The sequence below is a fragment of the Engystomops pustulosus genome, chromosome 5, assembly GCF_040894005.1.
Source record: "Engystomops pustulosus chromosome 5, aEngPut4.maternal, whole genome shotgun sequence".
NCBI classification, from domain to species: Eukaryota; Metazoa; Chordata; class Amphibia; order Anura; family Leptodactylidae; genus Engystomops; species Engystomops pustulosus.
In genome coordinates this window covers 87,342,440-87,363,649 of record NC_092415.1, presented here as the reverse complement: position 1 = coordinate 87,363,649, position 21,210 = coordinate 87,342,440, and the positions used below count along the sequence as shown (strand labels likewise).

At 38.8% G+C, this 21,210-nt stretch overlaps 1 protein-coding gene across 4 annotated transcripts in view; it reads right to left on the bottom strand.

Moving 5' to 3' along the window:
• Positions 1–21,210, bottom strand: part of SYCP2L (synaptonemal complex protein 2 like) — a 109,888-nt gene that overhangs the window by 56,631 nt on the left and 32,047 nt on the right. For 3 of the 4 annotated variants that reach the window (XM_072152588.1, XM_072152590.1, XM_072152591.1), the window contains exons 10-16: positions 18,278–18,420; positions 12,134–12,186; positions 12,004–12,049; positions 10,499–10,591; positions 7,946–8,006; positions 2,777–2,925; positions 835–892 (exon numbers count right to left, since the gene is read on the bottom strand). In XM_072152588.1, coding sequence (XP_072008689.1) covers positions 835–892; positions 2,777–2,925; positions 7,946–8,006; positions 10,499–10,591; positions 12,004–12,049; positions 12,134–12,186; positions 18,278–18,420 — 603 coding nt within the window. The remainder of the gene's footprint in view (positions 1–834; positions 893–2,776; positions 2,926–7,945; positions 8,007–10,498; positions 10,592–12,003; positions 12,050–12,133; positions 12,187–18,277; positions 18,421–21,210) is intronic. The other variant, XM_072152589.1, reaches the window with a different exon arrangement.

Below are 21,210 nucleotides of genomic sequence, written 5' to 3'. Positions count from 1 at the left end.
GTTGGCTGGAGAGTTTGCATTTTGCACCATAAAGTTTGATGCCCAAGTTCTCAGTGTGGGATGGTAATTATTCAGATTCATTGCAGTGCAACAATATGTTTTTTTGATGCATTTGTGTTTATTGTACTTTAATATACACCAATAGTAATACACTGCATTACTAATGTGTCGAACTGCCTGTCGGGCATGTAGACAATTTACAGTCAGACCCGGAAGGGATCTCACTGTTTAAGTCATCACACAGCCCCGGGGCACTCATCAGACCCTTGGGGCTGCCATGGAAAGGATCTAATCCATGGAGGGGGGGGGAATGGGGTGAAGTTGTCTCTTACAAGTCACAGTCATGCTTGACCATGGTGTGTAAGGGGTTCACACCTACGACATGACCGCTGGAGAGCACTTGCCAGAAGCATGCAAGGATTGTACAGCCTTAGCAGGAAAGGGTTAAATGGAGATTGTAACAAAGCCCAGATACAGGAGTGAACTGGGTCTAAGAAGTTAAAAGGCATTCAACACTCCAATGCGCTAGAAAGTTGTGTAAATGGAGAGACCACAATCGTAACTGTGGTACTGTATAGTATAACACTTTGATCTCCTTTGAGAGAAGACATTGCCAAAAAGAACTGGAACATTGTCAGTTCTCATCCTGGACAGATGGTATCTATACGATATTGTGGAAGAGTCTACCATATACACAGCAATATCCAAGCTGCCTTGGAGAAAAAAAATTGATATTACATGTAGAAAATAAACAGATATGTTTTTGTTTTTAAGGGTGATGGGTAAAACAAAACACAAGAAACAAATCACATATCAAATACAGTTTGTCCTTACCAGCAATTGCTCTTGCAGATGGTATATTTGTTTGGATTAAGCTTTTCTTGCATCCTTCCTAATTACAAAAACATTATACATAGACATAAATCACTATTTATATAAAATGGCATCATAGAGGACAAATAAAAATATTACTTTACAGAGTACAAACTCATTTAGAACAATAGTGAAGAGGGCTTATAGAGTATGAAGGGGTGACACAAGGTATAAAAGCTTGTATAATGGTCCAGTCATTCTTTAGAAGGGAACTGAATAAAATAAATACAAATGCTGCTACTTGAACCAGCCATCAGCACCCATTATACAAGTCCAAGGACAATGGGACTGCAGAGAAGCCTCTTGATTGGTAGCTGATGTTCTCTGGATAGGAGACTGGAAGAGGACACAGGATGGTTTAGCGAAGAGAGTTGAAGTTTCATGCAGTTAGCAAGTGTGATAGTTTTAAAGAGCACCTTTAAAGACATTGAAGATTAGGTATTTATCTGTGGGTATTTCAGAGAATTGGTGCAGCTCCGGAGAAGTCCTGGAGAGGTGTGTGACGTTTGAATTAAGGTAGAGATTAATCCAAGATTACTCTCAGATGGAAGAACACAGGATGGGCGATAGATGAGAAATGAGTGTGCAGAATTATGCAGAGCTTTGTAGTTGAGGGCGATTATTTTATGGTGAATCAATTTTATTGCAAATGACAGAATACAGTAATACAAAAAAAGAAGGTTATGGTCTGAAAGTGGAAAGGAAGAATTAGAAAAATTACATATTGAAGATAGTTAGATATTATGAGTGGGAGAATCAGAAAGTTGTAAAAGACCTACAGAGGTAGTTAGTTCGTGATAAGAGCTGAGAGGCAGGAGACGAGATGGAGCGTTAAAAGCCATGTTAAACTCTCCTACGATGATTGGATTCTAATAGGATAGAAAGTGAGGGATCAAAGAGGCAACGTTAAAGAATTGATAGGGGGAGTACTGTATACTACAGCAACACAAAGAGTTTGAGGGCAGAAAAGCCTGAGGGTGTGGACATCAGATGATGGGAAAGTGAGAGAAGCTACAGGAGGAATGAACTGGAAAGTGCATTGTGGGGAGAGCAGTATTCTTGCTCCTTTCCGCCTATTCTCAGGTCTAGAGCAGTGAGAAAAGCGTAAGCCACCATAGGACAAAGTGAGGGAGGTAGAGTGATCCTGCTAGATCCAGGTTTTACTGATGGCCAGAAAGCCAAAAGGTCTTCGAGAGCATTTAAACAAAAAAAAACAAAAACAAAAACCAAACAAGGCTTGGTCAAAATTGCTGTTACTTCACTAAAGTAGTTTTGAGTTCTATAGTACTATATGCTAAGGGGCGCACATGGATTACATTCAGCATTACATTCCACTTGATTCTCTTCTAGTCAGTGGCTGTGGCTCACTGGTTATGTCCATCATTTAGCTAATAAAATAAAACAAGTCTTAAATAAATGAGTATACCTTGTTTCAGCAAAATCCAACCTCCCCACCTCGACATCAACTCTGGCAATGGGATTCTCCTAGGGATTGACTTTGATAACATTTGCTACTTACTGAGCATAGCAACATCTACTCTAAAATATACTGGGTGCGCTCTAGAGCAGCACAAGAACAGAAGTGGGCTCCGATTAGTAAAACACACCATTTATCCATAATCACCGAGCACAAGGCCAAAGTGGAAACCTACATATTCCTGCTATAGGATGGTTATCATGTAAAAATGAAAAAACAGCTGCTTGACCAACTTAAGTAGGGACTGGAAAAAGAAAGTTTGGAAATTAAAAAAATGTGCTGTGTTTCACTGTCATTTTTTTTTGTGAATTTTATATATTGCCTGAAATCTAATACATGCACATAAAAAAATGCAATGTATAGGAGTCATTCTATGTAGAAATTGCAGGGTTAACATGATCAGCTGATGCTTTAGCGTGCACATACCATTTGAAGCTCCTCTCCGTAGGTATTAACTGCAGCATTCTGAATGTCATGCTCAAGTTCAAAGCTCATCTTTATGCGTTTTACCTCCTCATTATTTATGGACTGGGGCTTCACCAGATGTATGCTTAGCTGTTTATATCCACTGCATTCTTTGAAAAAAAAATATATATATTATATATTAATATATATATTTCAGAAATCAAGATCCACAAATATTGAACTTTACAAAATATTTGGCTAGAGACAGATAGAAACTTCATGATAAATCTCCCCATAATCTCTGAGGTAAAACTGCTCTGCAATCAGAGCTCAGCTTTAATTGTATAAACAGCTGTGGGAAAATGATAGCTGAGCTCTGATTGGTTGCCAAGGGCAACTAGAACAGTTCTGCGCTAAGAGACTTATGATAAATCTCCCCCTTTGTCTATGTACACATACAAAATTAGTGGACAATTCACTAATCAATACTATATAAATTTGTGACACTAGTGATCGTTCTAACCCACATATTAAATGAGATAAGTCATTTGAAGCTTAGAGTGAAAGTGGTAGAAACCAAAGCCCACAAGAAAATGTTGCAAATAGAATATAAAGTACAATTTGCCATGTTGAAAGCAAGCTCTCACACAGCTCTGTAAATGAAAAAAATATATAAATAAATTAAAACTGGATTTTTGAAAGGGGGGGGGGGGGAGGGATCTTTTTCTAGGTTGTTAGAATGATCAGAATTTAGGGTGCAATTTTTCTCCTTTCTGAAAATCACCAAAAACCCATATTTAGCGGCACCTGCTCAGCTTTTAGTGGACTTTGGACAGGCCTAGATGACAGTAAAACCCTGGATTTTCCATAGGCCTCCACAACGCCCATTGATAGGGGGAATTCCCAGCCTCCACAGGGGCAGGAAACAACATGAAGGTAATAAATGGGGGTCCCTCCCCCTCAAGGTTGTATCTGAAGAATTTTAGAAAGCATAAAACGCTAGTGAGAATCACTGTACTAATGTACAGTGATACCAATTATACTAATGTATACTAATGTATAATTTATTACTTTATTAAGGGGGGGGGGCATATCTTGCACTGTTGTCTACGGAAAATTACCGGTTACCGGTAAGAGTAATTTTCATCTTTTCGTTGTGCTCCCTAATGGCACTGACTGACAGAGGAGTCCATTTAGCGCAGGACAACTACAGACAGGACCTTCCTTATAAGTCTACTTTATAATGTTTAAAGAAGGATGGTAGGATTCTTGTATGTGGCAGCCCTGCAAATCTGCTCTATTGATGTCGATACTTTTTCTGCCCAGGAGGTAGAAATGGCCTGTGAAGAGTGTGCTTTAAGTTGTGTTTAGGTAATGCCTCAAGTTGGAATGACAAAGAGATGGTAGAATAAGAGTTTGCTATTGTAAAACTTGTTTGCTGAAGACCCCTTGCGTTTTCCTTGAAATTGTAGAGGAAGATGATCTGACTTTCTGAAGTTTTTAGTGGCATCCAAATATGTCAGGATACATCTTCTGTAATCTAGTGTGTGATATTGTTCCTTCTTTTGGGATGGTAGGATGGTTGTAAAAACATAGCAGGACCACATCTTATTGAAGATAACTTTGATACAACCTTTGGAAGCAAACTGGGGTGATGTCTTAAGATAATTCTGTTATCCAGGATTGTTTGATAGGGGTGCTTACACGAGATAAGAGGATCAGAGAAATCCAGGCTGTTGCCTTTCCTAGTAAGAAGGCCATTTTGAAAGGAAAGCGGTTTCAGAGAGACCTTTCCTAGAAGTTCAAAGGGAGTGGTAGTCACATGGGATAGGACCCCCCAAAAGATCCCAAGGAGGAATGTTCTGCTGTACCTGAGGTCTCATTTTTTCTGATGCTTTCAAGAACCTTTTAATCCATGAGTCCTCAGATAACTTTATGTCCAGGAAGGCACTTAAGGCAGCCACTTGCACCTTGAGAGTATTTAGTTTTAGGCCTTTTTCCAGGCTCTCTTGGAGGAAGTCTAGTATAGGGGAAATGAAGGAACTGACTATTCTATGACTTTAGGTGAATACGGGATGTCATTTCCTTCCTGCTCTAGAAGGCTGCAGTCTGAAAGACCCCCGTCCTTCAGGATTATTCTATGCTGTTAGTTGGAGATGGCACAGATCTGGATAGTAAATTGGCCTCTGGAACAAAAGGTCTTTCAGCATCTTTCAGCATCTGAAATAGTAGTACAGGCAGTCCCCGGGTTACGTACAAGATAGGGTCCAGAGGTTTGTTCTTAAGTTGAATTTGTATGTAAGTTGAAACTGTATATTTTATAATTGTAGATCCAGACCCAAAAATTTTTGGCTCCAGTGACAATTGGAGTTAAAACATTTTTTGCTGTAATGGGACCAAGGATTATCAATAAAGCTTCATTACAGACACCTTACAGCTGATCATTGGAGTCTGGGACTATAGTAAAGCATTCAGAAAGCTTCACCAGAGGTCAGAGGGGTCTGTCTGCAACTATGGGTTGTCTGTAAGTCGGGTGTCCTTAAGTAGGGGACCGCCTGTACCGGGAACCATTGTCTTGTCCAAAAAAGTGAGAGATGAAGATCACTGATTCCCACATTTGTTGGATCTTCTGTAGGGTCCTGGAAATGAGGGCGAAAGTTGGGAACACATACAGCAGGCTCAGGGGCCAGGACATGGGGAGTATGAGTGATGAAGAGAGCAAAATTTAGGTACTTGTTCTTCCTAGTGGTGAACATATCCATAACGGGAAGTCCCCACCTCCCCAGCAGGAGGGAGAAGTTATTGGGGTTGAGTCTCCATTTTTTTTTTTTTTTTTTACCCAAGCGGGAAAAAAAATGTTAGAGCCTCAAACTGCAGTAAGCTCTCTTACATTCGAGGAAGCTTTGTTCACCCCATTTCCCCAGGGGCCCAGGGCTAGATGAGATCCCCAGTGGGCACCTCAGCCCGAGGAGCTGGCATCTGTGGTTATCACCAGCTGGTCTTCGAGTTACTCTGCTTCTTAGTTTTCCCTTTAAGAGCCACCAGTTCAGGCTCCTCTTTACTTCTTTGGGGATAAGGACCTTCTTTCCCAATGATAGTGGACTTCTGTCCCAGATTTGGAGGAGAAAAGACTGTAGCTTACTTGTTTTGGATGGAGTCCATTCAACCGCCGCTGGTAACATTGAAGTCATAAACCCCAGGATTTTCATCATCTCTTACTGAGCAGACTTTCCCTTTTCTGGGTATAAATCTTTAGGGCTGGGACGTTTTGTACTAAGGGTCATTCTTAGGTTGATCGGGGGTTTTATTTTGGTTGTGAAAGGCCAGTCTATGTAAAATTGTTGCTTTAGTGGCCTTTTTTCTTCTCCGAGGCCTTTTCCAGGATGTCATTGGGTACAGATCCAAAAAGGCAGTCACCTTTGCAAGGAATTTCCACCAGTTTGAGCTTACATCTCCCAAACCAGTCCTCATCCAGTTACATCTTCTTGCCATATTGAAGAGGGCATCAGCTCTAACGGACAGTTGAATTAAATCTTTTGAAGCATCTGCTATGAAATTCATAGCTTTTTTTTTTTAATATTGGAAAAGATGCAAGAATCTCATCCCTGGGAATTCCGTTGGAGATGTGCTCTTCTAGCTGCTCCAGCCATAAGGACATGGACCTGGTTATGCAGGTTGCGGCCACACTGGGCCTGAGGATTGCGGTTGTTTCCCCAGGTTCTTTGGACGAGGATTTCCGATTTTTTTGTCAATGGGATCCTTAAAGAGACCTATCTTCTCAAACAGTAAAAACGCTTTTCTTGAGATGCCTGCAATAGGGGCATCTACTATAGGGATTTTGTTCCAGTGGTCTGCGTCTTTGCTATCAAAATGTTATTTTCTTTTAGAGCATATTTTTATGGATCTTTCCTCTGAGGAGAAGGCCTGATATATTTTCATATACTGGGAACATTTCTGGATTTCTAAGGACGTTCAAGGGCCTGAACATTTTGAATAGTCATGGGTTCGTAGTCTAGTCAAGATACATTGTCAAACGGACTGCTCTAAGGATTTTGTCTGCAGCCTCCATAGAATACAGGGGTAGTCCCATAGGGTCTTCATCCTCTTCCCAGTCTCGCCTCCCCTGCTAGTCACACAAGTCCACAATAGCCCACAGGCATTTCGGCTGCCTAGTCCTGCCTTCTAGGGAGGACTTCAGTCAGGAGACGAGGGGGGCACCCAAACCAATGAGACCTTGCTCCCAGCATCAGCCCTCCAGCTGTGGCGAGAGCCAAGGGACACTGGGACCAGGTAGGCAGATGCGATAAGCAGCTTTTCTTTACTTACACATTTCTGCAGAAGTAGATTCACACTTTTCCCACAGGAAACTGATGCCTGGGGAGTCAGGGAATCCCTCCCGACAGTGTCATTGTGGAGGACAAGGAAAATCAACTTTAAGTAGTGTGTCAACCCTTTAGATGTTCAACAGGGGTTAAAACAAAAAAAACATTTTTAGACAATACATAAAATTTTCTCCAAAAATTAAACTGTCAGAATGTATTTAATGATAATAAAAATCCAAAGTTTGATACACCATTCTCCCCCCACCCCCCTCCCCCAAGGTGCAGGAAGGAGTGAAGAATCTGGTCTTCATGGGAATACCTTAAAAGGGTAGTCATCCAGTTGCAACGCGTTATCCCTCTATCCACAAAATGGGTGACTACTTTTAGAATGATGGGGGTCCATATGTTAGGACCCCCTGGTTCACTTGTTGTGACTGGACAACCCCTTAGGGTTTAATTGTTGATCTTGAGAACACAGTCCATTTAGTTTGTGTGAATGGCGCAATGAGCACACATGTAGAACAGCAGCTCTATTAACTTCCATGGTGAGGCAGATAAGTACAGCGGCTGTGTATGCACACTACTTCTACATTCATCAGGGACTTCTGAGGGACAATTGTTCCCATAATTGCTAGAGTCCTTGTAGCCAGTATAAGAGGTTAAATGGACAATAAATACAATTATGGATAAAAATCAAAAACTTGTTTCCTGAAGGACAAAAAAAAAGGCCTTGTTAAAAAAGGGTCAGTATCGGCAGCCTAGGTATGATCATTTTCAGCAGCTCTCATTGAGCAACTTTATCCAATTGCTACTGCATATATCTCACATAACATGATCTAACTTTCTGTCCAGCACAGTCCAAAAATACCTTCCAAGTTGTAACCACTTAGAGATTCTTTCTGTAATCTTACTGGTTCCCAGTGGCAACCCTAAAAATAAAGAATAGTCAAAAGATCATATTTAATCCATACCTCAACCAAAAGGAAAATTCATTTTGAATTCAATGAGAAAATTTAAACAGCTTAAGATTTTATTCATACTCCTGAACAATACAGGCGGTCCCCTACTCAAAGGGGTTGTCCACGTTCAGCAAATATTTGATATGTTTTGTGTAAGGAAAAAGTTTCCCAAATTTCCAATTAACTTTCTGCATCAATTCCAGCACCCCAAGCAGAGATAAACATAACCTTGAATTGATACAGAAAGTATATTGGAAATTTGGGAAACTTTTCCTTACACACCCGACCACTAGATGTTTGTAATTCACTGTAGCCCTATGACATAAGTTATAAAAGGTGTCTACAATTAAGCTTTATTGTTAATTCTGGTTCTTATAACCAGAATTTTTAAATTCCACCCAACATTTTTAAAATCCAAATCGTCAGAGAGACCAAAAAAAATTCTGTCTGGGGTTACAATTATAAAATATACAGTTCCAACTTGCATACAAATTCAACTCTAGAACCTATCTTGTATGTAACCGATATTTCATCTTGATACACATTCTTTAATCAGGTCAAGGGTCAGTTCAGCTCTGTATTTTGGTTGGTCACCAGAACTTTGAGCTGCTAAATGGTAAAATTTTATATTTAAAAACTCAAATGCACCAATTTTACATAGTAGTATGCAAAGATGACCTGCATTAAAACAGAGGGTTCTTAAATTGAAACTATGAATTTGTCCTTCCCTAAAGCCCAAATGCAGTTACGACGAGTACAAAAAGTCAAGGCTTTTGGTGCAGAATGAAAGAAAAACATTAAACTTGACAAAGGTAGGACTTAAAAATATATTTTTTTAAATTCTGAATTCAAAAGGTTATAAAATCTGTGCCATCTGTTTTACATATTATTCCCTGCAGCAATCAGAGCACAAATATCATCTGCATAAAACGTTAGAGCAACTCCTCTGCTATAAATGACGCCCCTGGTAAAAGGTACTAGTAACTGGCTGTCAATCACAATGGAGGAAGTGTTTTGAACTGGGAAAAGCCTGACTTCAGTGCCAAAAGCTCCACCTCCTAGATGCTTTAAAGGCAATTGACATCTCTTTTGTAGTTGATTTTCTGAATTATTCCACCATGCTGGTGTAAGGTATTAACCCTTACAGAACTCAATCCTTTTTTTTTTCATTGCTCCCTTCATACCAAAAGCAATAACTTAATGTTGACAGAGATGTATATGGAATCTTACAAGACACCACTAAAAAGTACAATGTACTGGAAAGCTGAAAAAAAATTCCAAGTGCAGTGAAATTGACAAAAAAAAACATTTGGCATTTCTTCTTGTGAGCTCTGTTCTTACGGGTTGTATTTCGGCTCCAAATGACTCTTTATATAACAGCTATCCCTGTGATTGTAGCGACCCAAAGTATAATTTATATAGGTTTTTAAAAATTAAAAAAATCTTTTGTACATAAAAAAATATCCCATTTTGCCAAACTCTGAGGCCAATAACTTTCTCACTTTGGTGTACGGACCTTTGTAAGATGGCATTTTTTGCGGTATGTGCTGGCGTATTAATTTATAGCAATTTGGGACCTATATGACTGATCCATCGTTTTCTTGTTCAAATATTCCTGGACGGAAAAAGGAGGAGAAAAGTGTTGATACTGACATTTGGGAGCTATTTTCTTTTACGTTGTTCATGGCTGGGAATAATCTTTTTAGATTTTGATAGAACGGGCATTTTGGGATGTGGTGATACCCATCATGTTTATTTTATTAAGTTTCTGTTTATGGTTTATTTTTATATGTGTTCTAGGGAAAGAGGGGAGATTTAAACTTTTTTTTACCATTTCATACCCCCCAGGATATTTTATCCCTGCAGGGTCTGATTGCTAATACTATATACTGCAATACTACTGTATTGCAGTATATAGCAATTTTACTGCTCATCTCTAATACCCTGCCATTTGCTGGTTATTAGAGATCATTACAGACTGTAGGCTGCCATGGCAACCGATGGCCACCCTCTGATGAAGTCACGGGGGCAACAATCGACCATGCTGAGGTTAACTGCCGCAATCTGTGCTGGCAGCAACAGATGTCAACTGTATTATACAGCTGACACATACTGTGTATGGAGAGAGCTCAGCCTGTGGGCTGTTTCCACACTCCCCCTCAAGCCCCCCAGAAAGTTATACTACTTACTGGTGCACGTAGGCGTTAATCTGCTTGGCAACATACTGGTAATGGTTTCTTTGGTCAGTTTCTGTTGACAGGTTTTTTTTTTAAGGAGTTAAAGTAGTTTTTCATCTAGCATATTGCTAGGATTCCCTTTTTTGGTTGCCAAGACATCTTTCATCTTGAGAGGTTAGTCAAGGAACTACGCCACTGTCCAATTTAGGTAAAGTGGTCAACTGTGGCTCCCGTCATCCCCAGAGACATGTTGATTCAAGAACTAGAATTTCAAGAAACATTTACCTTATTTGTATGCACATAGAATGAGATCCCGTGGCTGCCAGTATTGAAATCAATCCAAAAGTTTTCAAGTTTATCATCCTGTGGTTTTGTCAGCTTGACAGACAAAAAGGGAAAAAAAAACATTTCACAAGGTGATATTTTCAACATGAATGACATTTAAAAAGGGAACCTGTCAGTTAAGCCCACTATAACTGAACAATTCTTTGAAAACTGCTATTATACAGCAGTACAACTATCCATATATAATTTTCTCCCCCATGCCACTAAAGTTCAACAATCCATTCATAAGGTTGACTCACCATCTTTACAAATGAACCCATGTGAGTTCATTATCTTTCCTTTGAGATGATTTTTCCCCTCCCTGTGTGTGACTTGTTGAAGAGAAATCCTGAAGGAGGAGAGAACAAGGGAGCCAATTTCTCTGCACGCAGACAGTCTCCCTCATTTCTGAGGTAGGGGGAGGGGAATGAGGAAGCATATCCAAGTCAGCTTAATTGTCAATCAGGGAACTGGAGGCACGGCTCTGCTAAAACATTAATATGCATAAAGCCAAATTTATCAATGGACTGTGAAACTTTACAGGCATGGTTAGGACCATTATAGGGATAGCTGTACTCTTGTAAATTAGCCATTTTCAAAATATATGTTTAGAAATTGTGGGTTACTGTAACCGATAGGTTCCCAACAACAAATGTAAAGTAGTTATCCTGTACTACAACAACTATAGCCAATTCTGGGACCCCTGCTGTTGGGTAAAAATATGTTGTAAAAGGGCCAGTTGTGCCAGGAACTGCAGACAAGTAGCCATCTATACCAACCATAAAAGCATAATAAACCATGATCAGAAAGTTTCATGGAAGTTGAATCCAAACACACATTGGGGGACATTTACTATGGAGTTTCTGCCAGTTTTGTGGCACTCTGACCACATATTCTGGATGTTCTGCTCTCCGGCTTATTTTCTCCAAAAAGGGGCGTGGCTTTGACGGAGTGGAAACTCAGAAAATTAATGTTTGTCGCAGCTATTTTTGGGCGCCGTAAACTGGCGGAAAGTAGACCAAAAGAAATTCGGTCTAGCAGGGACAGAAAACAGCGCTATTGCACGGTTGCCTGATCTCCGACTGTTGGACACATTTGTGTTGCTCGGAACAGAAAATGGTCTCGGCGCCAGAAATGTATCTGCATAGCTCCACAATATTAAACGTGTATCTTCTTTCCGAGAGTAGGTCGGTAACAAAGCCAGTGCAGACACCAACACTTTATGTAAATGTCCCCCATTGCCTCCACAGCCATTAGTGGGGAAATTAACTTACTGCAGATTTATTAAGGGAAAAGGTGAAAGACCTGAACATAACAGGAGAATCATATTTTGAAAGAAAAACCTGTTCAATAAATAAAATTCACCAGTTCAGCTTAACAAAACTACACCTAAAACCACATTGTGACACAGTTTTAACATTTGCATTGCTAAGCCCAAGTGCATCACTGTTTTAATAAAAACGTACCTCACCCACATCTGTTGATACATTAATGCATGGAAATGTATGGACCCTACAATTAAGAAATTACATGTGTAATTAAATAAAATAACAAATATCAGTCACATATTCGGTGCAGAACATGTTACATCATTACCTGTTGGTGTCCTTTAACCTGGAATTTAGAAAGTTCAAAAACTTTCGACAATCCTAAAAAAATAAAATGATATGAGAAGTTATACTCACAGCACTGCAATGGATATTGATTTACATACACAAATCAGGCTTTCAGAAATACATGCGAGTGCTAATGCTGGACAAAAATTGTGTGAGTGTCAGAATCACTTGTTTAATTAGGACTCTCAAGCCAAATACACCATGTCATTAGCTCTCAGCATAGTGTACCAAACAGGAGAATAACTGCACTGCACTTGTGTACCATTACCTCCCTAATTTGTCGCCTCAGTATTACTTAGGTGTATGCTAAGAAAGCTAATGCATTGTGGGTATCAGAACGATGCTGTTATCTACTCTCCCATTAATTCCACAACTATTAGAATCATGCCATTACAATTGCTAGATATGGGCTGTCTTGATTTCCCGAACTCAGCTGTTCTGATATTACAACCAGTGGCGTAACAGAGCTACGGGGCCCGTGAGGTTAAGGGGCCCGGGGATGCACGGACTCCATTCAGTGTCCCTTCAGTGTCGGTGCCTGCTGGATCATGCCCCCGGGCCCCTACCTCTGTGTCCGTTCCTAAACCCGCCACCTCTGTGAGCCGCCCGCCCCCTGCACAGGGAGATCGAAGGTGACTACCTAGCCCCAGCCCCCCCGACCCCCAGTGACCGCCCGCCTATCCCGCTGCATGCTGGCATAGGCGGCCGCTGACAGAGCGGATTGATGCCCCTCCTCCTCACTCTACAGCCCGCATGGGCGAACAAGTACCCGCCGACTCCTGCGCTCCCCCCACCCCCAGCGCAGCATAATAGGCAACGGCCTGACTCCCCCAGTGTGACAACCCCGTGCCCCCCCCGCTGTGCATATATGCATACATCTGTGTGTATGTGCATATGCTGTGCATATATGCATACATCTGTGTGTATGTGCATATGCTGTGCATATATGCATACATCTGTGTGTATGTGCATATGCTGTGCATATATGCATACATCTGTGTGTATGTGCATATATGCATACATCTGTGTGTATGTGCATATACTGTGCATATATGCATACATCTGTGTGTATGTGCATATATGCATACATCTGTGTGTATGTGCATATACTGTGCATATATGCATACATCTGTGTGTATTTGTATATACTGTGTATATATGCATATATCTGTGTGTATTTGTATATACTGTGTATATACTGTGCATATATGCATACATCTGTGTGTATTTGTATATACTGTGTATATACTGTGCATATATGCATACATCTGTGTGTATTTGTATATACTGTGTATATACTGTGTATATATGCATATATCTGTGTGTATTTGTATATACTGTGTATATACTGTGTATATATGCATATATCTGTGTGTATTTGTATATACTGTGTATATACTGTGTATATATGCATATATCTGTGTGTATTTGTATATACTGTGTATATACTGTGTATATATGCATATATCTGTGTGTATTTGTATATACTGTGTATATATGCATATATCTGTGTGTATTTGTATATACTGTGTATATACTGTGTATATATGCATATATCTGTGTGTATTTGTATATACTGTGTATATACTGTGTATATATGCATATATCTGTGTGTATTTGTATATACTGTGTATATACTGTGTATATATGCATATACTGTGTATATACTGTGTATATATGCATACATCTGTGTGTATTTGTATATACTGTGTATATACTGTGTATATATGCATATATCTGTGTGTATTTGTATATACTGTGTATATACTGTGCATATATGCATACATCTGTGTGTATTTGTATATACTGTGTATATACTGTGCATATATGCATACATCTGTGTGTATTTGTATATACTGTGTATATATGCATATATCTGTGTGTATTTGTATATACTGTGTATATACTGTGTATATATGCATATATCTGTGTGTATTTGTATATACTGTGTATATACTGTGTATATATGCATATATCTGTGTGTATTTGTATATACTGTGTATATACTGTGTATATATGCATATATCTGTGTGTATTTGTATATACTGTGTATATATGCATATATCTGTGTGTATTTGTATATACTGTGTATATACTGTGTATATATGCATATATCTGTGTGTATTTGTATATACTGTGTATATACTGTGTATATATGCATATACTGTGTATATACTGTGTATATATGCATACATCTGTGTGTATTTGTATATACTGTGTATATACTGTGTATATATGCATATATCTGTGTGTATTTGTATATACTGTGTATATATGCATATATCTGTGTGTATTTGTATATACTGTGTATATACTGTGTATATATGCATATATCTGTGTATATTTGTATATACTGTGTATATACTGTGTATATTTGTATATACTGTGTATATACTGTGTATATATGCATATATCTGTGTGTATTTGTATATACTGTGTATATATGCATATATCTGTGTATATTTGTATATACTGTGTATATATGCATATATCTGTGTATAATCACGAAAATAGGCAGCACTCCAAGACGTCCAGCATTAGGTGAAAAAAATGTTCTTCTTTATTCCATGTTTAAAAAGTACAACAAAGTACAGCCACATTTTGGCTCGCTAGGAGCCTTTTTCAAACGTGGAATAAAGAAGAACATTTTTTTCACCTAATGCTGGACGTCTTGGAGTGCTGCCTGTATTCGTGATTATATATTGAAGGCCCTAGGCCTAGGGCCTGGTCCTATTGAGCTTGCAACCGCTACTCTCTACTTTTGTGTGCTGTTTGTATTTTCCTTGAGTATATGCAGTGTATATATGCATCTACTGTATTTATACATGCACATATTTATATAAGCATTTAAATATATGCACATATATGATGTATGTGTTTTTGCTATGTATATGGTATGTATGTAAATGATCTATATACTGAATCTGTGTGTGTATTTCCCGTATGTGTTTGTATATGCTGTATGTATATGCAGCATGTGTGCACATGGAGTTTTTATGCTGCATGTATGTGTATATATGGTCAGTGTATACTGTAAGTGTGATATATATATATATATATATATATATATATATATATATTATATAATGTGTATGCAGTATATGTGATGTTTATATTCAGTATGTGTGTATATACTTTATGAGTTTGTATACACAGTATAACAGAGTGCATAAATGTGTGTGTGTATACTTGTATGTATATAGGTGTGAATATACGAGTGTAGAAATGTATATGTGTGTATATAAGTATATAAATGTACGTATATAGGAGTGTATAAATGTGTGTAGTTGTATAAACATGTATAAGGGTACATTCACAAGTACGTGTGAGGGACGTATATCTGGCTGCAAACTTGCTGCTGGATATACATCCCTCACAGGCATCTATAGTGCTTCGGTACAGTGAGCACAACGAGTACTCACTATTTTGAGCCATGTCCACAAAAGAGATGGAGCCTGATCTATCTATGGCCGTAACAACGACCATGCGGCTCTATTCTCTATGGAGAGTGGAGGGGTGAGCCGCGATCACCTCTCCAGCACTCCAGACATGTGCCTGCCAGGCTATAGCCAGGCGGGCATATGTTTATGTGAATGCCGCCTAAATATTTATATATTTTTTATGGGGAAGGGGGCCCCATGCAGAAATCTGCTATGGGCCCAGCCTCTCTTAGTTACGCCCCTGATTACAACCTAAAACGTTTTTACACCATCACTAGTGGACAGTGTGTCATCAAAGCTATGAATATCGGTAAAATGAGATTGGAGAGTCTCGGATGCTAGATGCCGGACCATCAGCCACACCTCTCTCCAAGGAAGTGCTGTCAAGCGAGCGCCAATAGGAGGATTGTGAACATATAGCCAATCAAACTGTCTCTGTTAAGGCGAGTAGGACAATTCATACTGCATCAAAAGTAAACACAGGGACCGTGTTGCGGTACTTCAGAGGATTGGTTTGAGTGTCCCAGTGAAGACTCTCTCACTAAAAGCATGGTATTTTTCAGCATTTTTTTTTTTTTTTTTTTTTTACTCCTATCTCCTTATTTATGAAATCTCTAAATTCATATAAATCTCAGTTCGTATCCCTTTGCGAAAACCATATGGCTAACTTATAGGCCCCGTGTCAGATTGTGAGAATTTTGTCACTTTTTGAGATAAGGTGGACATGGTTTCGGTAAACCGCTAAAAATTTTACAAAGTTTTTAAAACTTAAAATTATGGCTTGTACACAGCCGCTTATGAAAATTTGCAAAAAATTCCCGGGCACTAGCGTCTTTTCAGGCCGTGTCACTAATGGGTTAATTCATTTGTCTTGGATTTGCAATTGAGAAAGATCTACTTCCACAGCCAAGTTTGTATTTCATGTTTAATAAAAATAAAATCTACTGAATTTCCGAATGTCACATTGCATTTGTGCACCTTTAACTTTTAAATCTAATATAATCAAATCTAATACAATTACAGCAGAAACTGTCAAAAATTATACAAATACTCAAGCTCCCTCTCCATAGCAGTCTGCATAGCCTGTATTGCAGCAAAGACTTACCAGTAAGTTATCCTGCCAATCGTGGCCTGGCAAAGCTGCGGGTTCGAAAAGAAGGTGGCGAATGGACACCGCCATCTTGCCGAAGATAGTCACTCCCAGTGACATAATTGGGAAATGACAATCCATTTCTATGACAGCTTCGGGGCTTCCGAAGAGGACGTCTCATTTTAACCCATTCATTTCAATCTGCTAATTGCACATTGTAATGAATGAGGTGGAAAATTCCCATATACTGCCATACTGTAGTAAGACCGTATATGGTAGGATTGATCAAACAACCTAGGGTTAAAGTACCCTAGGGGGTCTGAAAAATAGTATTAAAAAAAAAAAAAAAATGTTAAAGTCCAAAATCGCCCCCTTTCCCTAAAGCCGATATAAACAGTAAATATCATAAACACATTAGGTGGAAAATGGCGCCAAAGTTGAAAATGGCACTTTTTTGCCATTTTGAAAAATAAAATAAATTCAATGAAAAGTAATCAAAAGGTCATACAGTCCTAATGGTAGCACTGAAAACATCATCAAAAGTCAAAAAATTTCACCACCCACAGCTCCGTACAACACAAGTATAAAAAAAAAAAAAAAAAAGTTATAAAAACGTTATAAAACCTATACAAATTTGGTATCCCAAAGAATAAAGTAGAGAAGTCATTTGGGACGCACAGTGAAAGCCGTAAAATCCAAGCCCACAAGAAAACCATGCAAATGGGTTTTTTCACCATTTTCAATGCATTTGGAATTTTTTTCCTGCTTCCCAGGACATGGCATGGAATATTAAATAACGTCACTATGAAGTGCCATTTGTTAGATTTTCAAGTTAGATTTTTGAAGGTGGGGAGTGAAAAATGCAAATGAAAAAACAAAAAAGGGCCAGGTGGTTAAGGGGTTAAAGTTGGACAATGTATTAGTGCATTTTAATCTTCCACAGGAGAGATAAAAGTTAATGATGGATTTCCTTTTATCCAGTCTTTTTATGTTTATTGCTTGTTTTTATTATAACCATTGCTCCGTAACATAACATATAAAATGTTCTTTATTTAACTTAGCCGCATGCGTTTCAGGGGGCTTTACCGGGGGCTCTGGTAATGCCCACCGAAGCACTTGTGCTTCATTTACTTAAACAGGAGCAAATGTTTATAATAAATATATGCCCATGTTCATGATGCTGGGAGCTACGAGTATCGATGGAGGAAGCCACAGCACGCCAGGAAATCCAAAGTATAAAGGCTTTATTTACATAGAAGGCATAAAATTTCGCGACGTTTCGATTCGCAATGAATATTTCTCAAGCATTGCGAATCGAAACGTCGCAAAATTTTATGCCTTCTATGCAAATAAAGCCTTTATACTTTGGATTTCCTGGCGTGCTGTGGCTTCCTCCATCGATGTCCCGGACTACAGGTTCATGTACCAGAACCTTTGGCTGCGAGCACCAAACTATATGAACTCACGTGCAGGTTTTGGATTGCTGTCTTTCCTTCTCTCTTCGGGAGCTACGAGTAACTATTCAAGGTTAATAAAACAGCTTGACAACTCTTCCCCATTATGGGAAAACAATCAACAGGCATATTGCATATACCGTTTCAAAATCTTTATCATTGATTGCTTTGAAGGCTTCAGCAAATATACCATCTTCAAACCACTTCTGAGCTAAATTATCTCTTATCTTCTTAGTGGTCATCCTGCAAAGGGCTTCAGTGATTGTAACTTGTATGTCATAGTCTATATGAAAAAAAGAAAACATGTTTTTACATAAATATGATTAGTTTAGTCAATTTATTAGGTCAAACACCATAATCTCTTTTACAAAATTATTTTCTATTAATTAAAAGGCTCAGATAAAGTAAAACTTGCAGTAAATGTGATCAATTATTGAAGGGGGTTGGCAGGAGGTTAAGAAATATGGCTGATGTTCCTCCACACAGCACAAACTATTTTTCAACAAAATAATATACAAAAACAGTCAGCTCACCTGGACCCTTGTGGACTGTGGTTCAGGACGTGGAAATCGGAAGCACGGATGATCCTCGGCTTGGAGCACAATACCATACACAACAAATTCAATCCAGCTTCCAATAAGATGCCACGTGAAGTAAAATCCAATCCTTTAATAATCACGGCTAAAAACTGACCATGGATAAGGAAAGTTTTTTCCGAAACGCGTAGGCAACAAGTGGTCTCTTGGCTACCCTGTGTAATGTATGAACGTGTACGTTATATTGCTATACGAGCTGTTTTTAGCCGTGATTATTAAAGGATTGGATTTTACTTCACGTGGCATCTTATTGGAAGCTGGATTGAATTTAAACTATTTTTCAGTTGTGGCACCGTTTAGGAAAAAGCCAAACTTTTTTTTAACCCCCTAAAGCCCTTTTTTGAAAGGTTTAAGCTAAAGCAGACTGTTTGCACCAATCATATAGTCTACATCAGGTTGAGCAAAGAAACATTAACGTCAATCTGCCATTATCAAGACAAATGCATTCTGTACCAGTCTTAAAGGAAACGTTCCATTTGATTTCATGCATTATGAACCAAACATACCTTTAGAACGCTGTAGTTACACTGATGCAGAAGCATATCTTGTTCAATCCCTGAACTGAGTGGTTTTGCTGAAAAAGCTGGATTGCCTTCAGCCTGTATGTTACACAGAGCTTCCTGAACTGTCCAGACAGGACTAATCAACCTGAGCTGGATCACTCATATACAGCAGCTGGGGGATGGTGCAGCGATTGATTACTTCTGCCTGTCAGGCACAACACATTGATTTCATCATTCTCTGAAGCAATGCATACTTAATGTGAGAAGAGAAGCCCCGAGCCAGGCAAAGGAGCGACAGAACTTCTTAATCATAATTTTCAAATTGTTTTTTCAGAAAAACCACTAAAAACAAATGCCTCTGCATCAGTGTAGCTACAGCATTCTCTAGGTATGCTTGGTTCATAATGCATTAAATCAAATTGTAGATTTCCTTTAATTTTTTTTTTCTTTATTCAAATTTTCCATAAATATTACAAAAAACATTAATCAAAAGCGAGGGATATCACAAGATATCAACACAGTGTTAAATAACCTTTTAGTACATTAGAAATATGCTATACGTCTCCAATAATCCACTTTATATTATTGATACCTGAACATCTCAATAATCAGAAATAACCATAACACTTTCACTTATACAGCTCGTTTATAATCACCTTAACTACAACAATAAATATTTGATATCACAATGCTATTCTTTATCCTCAGATTCCCTTTTACTTTTTCTTTCCTTCTAATCTATTCCTTTCCCTCCCTCCCCACCCCTCCCAGTCAGCGGGAAAAAAAAAAAAAAAATCAAATTCTGCCATGGATGGTCTTTAAGGGGATATCCAATTATAAAACAGTATACAGCGAGCCACCTGTAGTGCCAGGGCCGATTCTAGCATATTTGCTGCCTGAGGCGAATTTTAAAATGCTGCCCCCCCCCCCCCACTCCCTGTTAAGTAAATCCTTAAACTTTACTAACAATTAACAACCCTACAGACAGCTCCCTGACACTGTGTGACTGACTACAGGTTCTGGGAGTCATTAGTGGCATCTAGTACCTTATAGATGACAATCTCTTCCATCAGGACGACTTTACTCCGGGTTCTCCAATCCATGACGTATCACTGCTGAATTCACGGCCGGATATCTTCAGCTCCGTGCAGCATCTCCACCCGGCGTCCCTAAAAATACCACAGTCACTTACAGTATAAAGTCTCCTGGATAACAACACTGTGCTCCTAAATAATATATACCCATCACAACACAACTGACCGCACGCTACCCCACATATAACGCATCCCTTCATTATATAGGGATAAAATCTATATACATATAATATACTGTATCCCATATACATCCCCCCAGCTTAGTAATATACTGTATCCCATATACATCCCCCCAGCTTAGTAATATACTGTATCCCATATACATCCCCCCAGCTTAGTAATATACTGTATCCCATATACATCCCCCCAGCTTAGTAATATACTGTATCCCATATACATCCCCCCAGCTTAGTAATATACTGTACCCCATATACATCCCCCCAGCTTAGTAATATACTGTATCCCATATACATCCCCCCAGCTTAGTAATATACTGTATCCCATATACATCCCCCCAGCTTAGTAATATACTGTATCCCATATACAGCCCCCCAGCTTAGTAATATATGTATCCTATATACATCCCCCCAGCTTAGTAATATACTGTACCCCATATACATCCCCCAGCTTAGTGATATAGTGACATATAATATATACAGCACCCCCCAGTATAAAATGATTCTGGCCCCATATAATATATACTGAATTCCCCCCAGTATAAAATAATTATAGCCCCAAATAATATCTATAGCATCACCCCCCCCAGTATAAAATAATTATAGCCCCAAATAATATCTATAGCATCACCCCCCCCCCCAGTATAAAATAATTATAGCCCCAAATAATATCTATAGCATCCCCCCAGTATAAAATAATTATA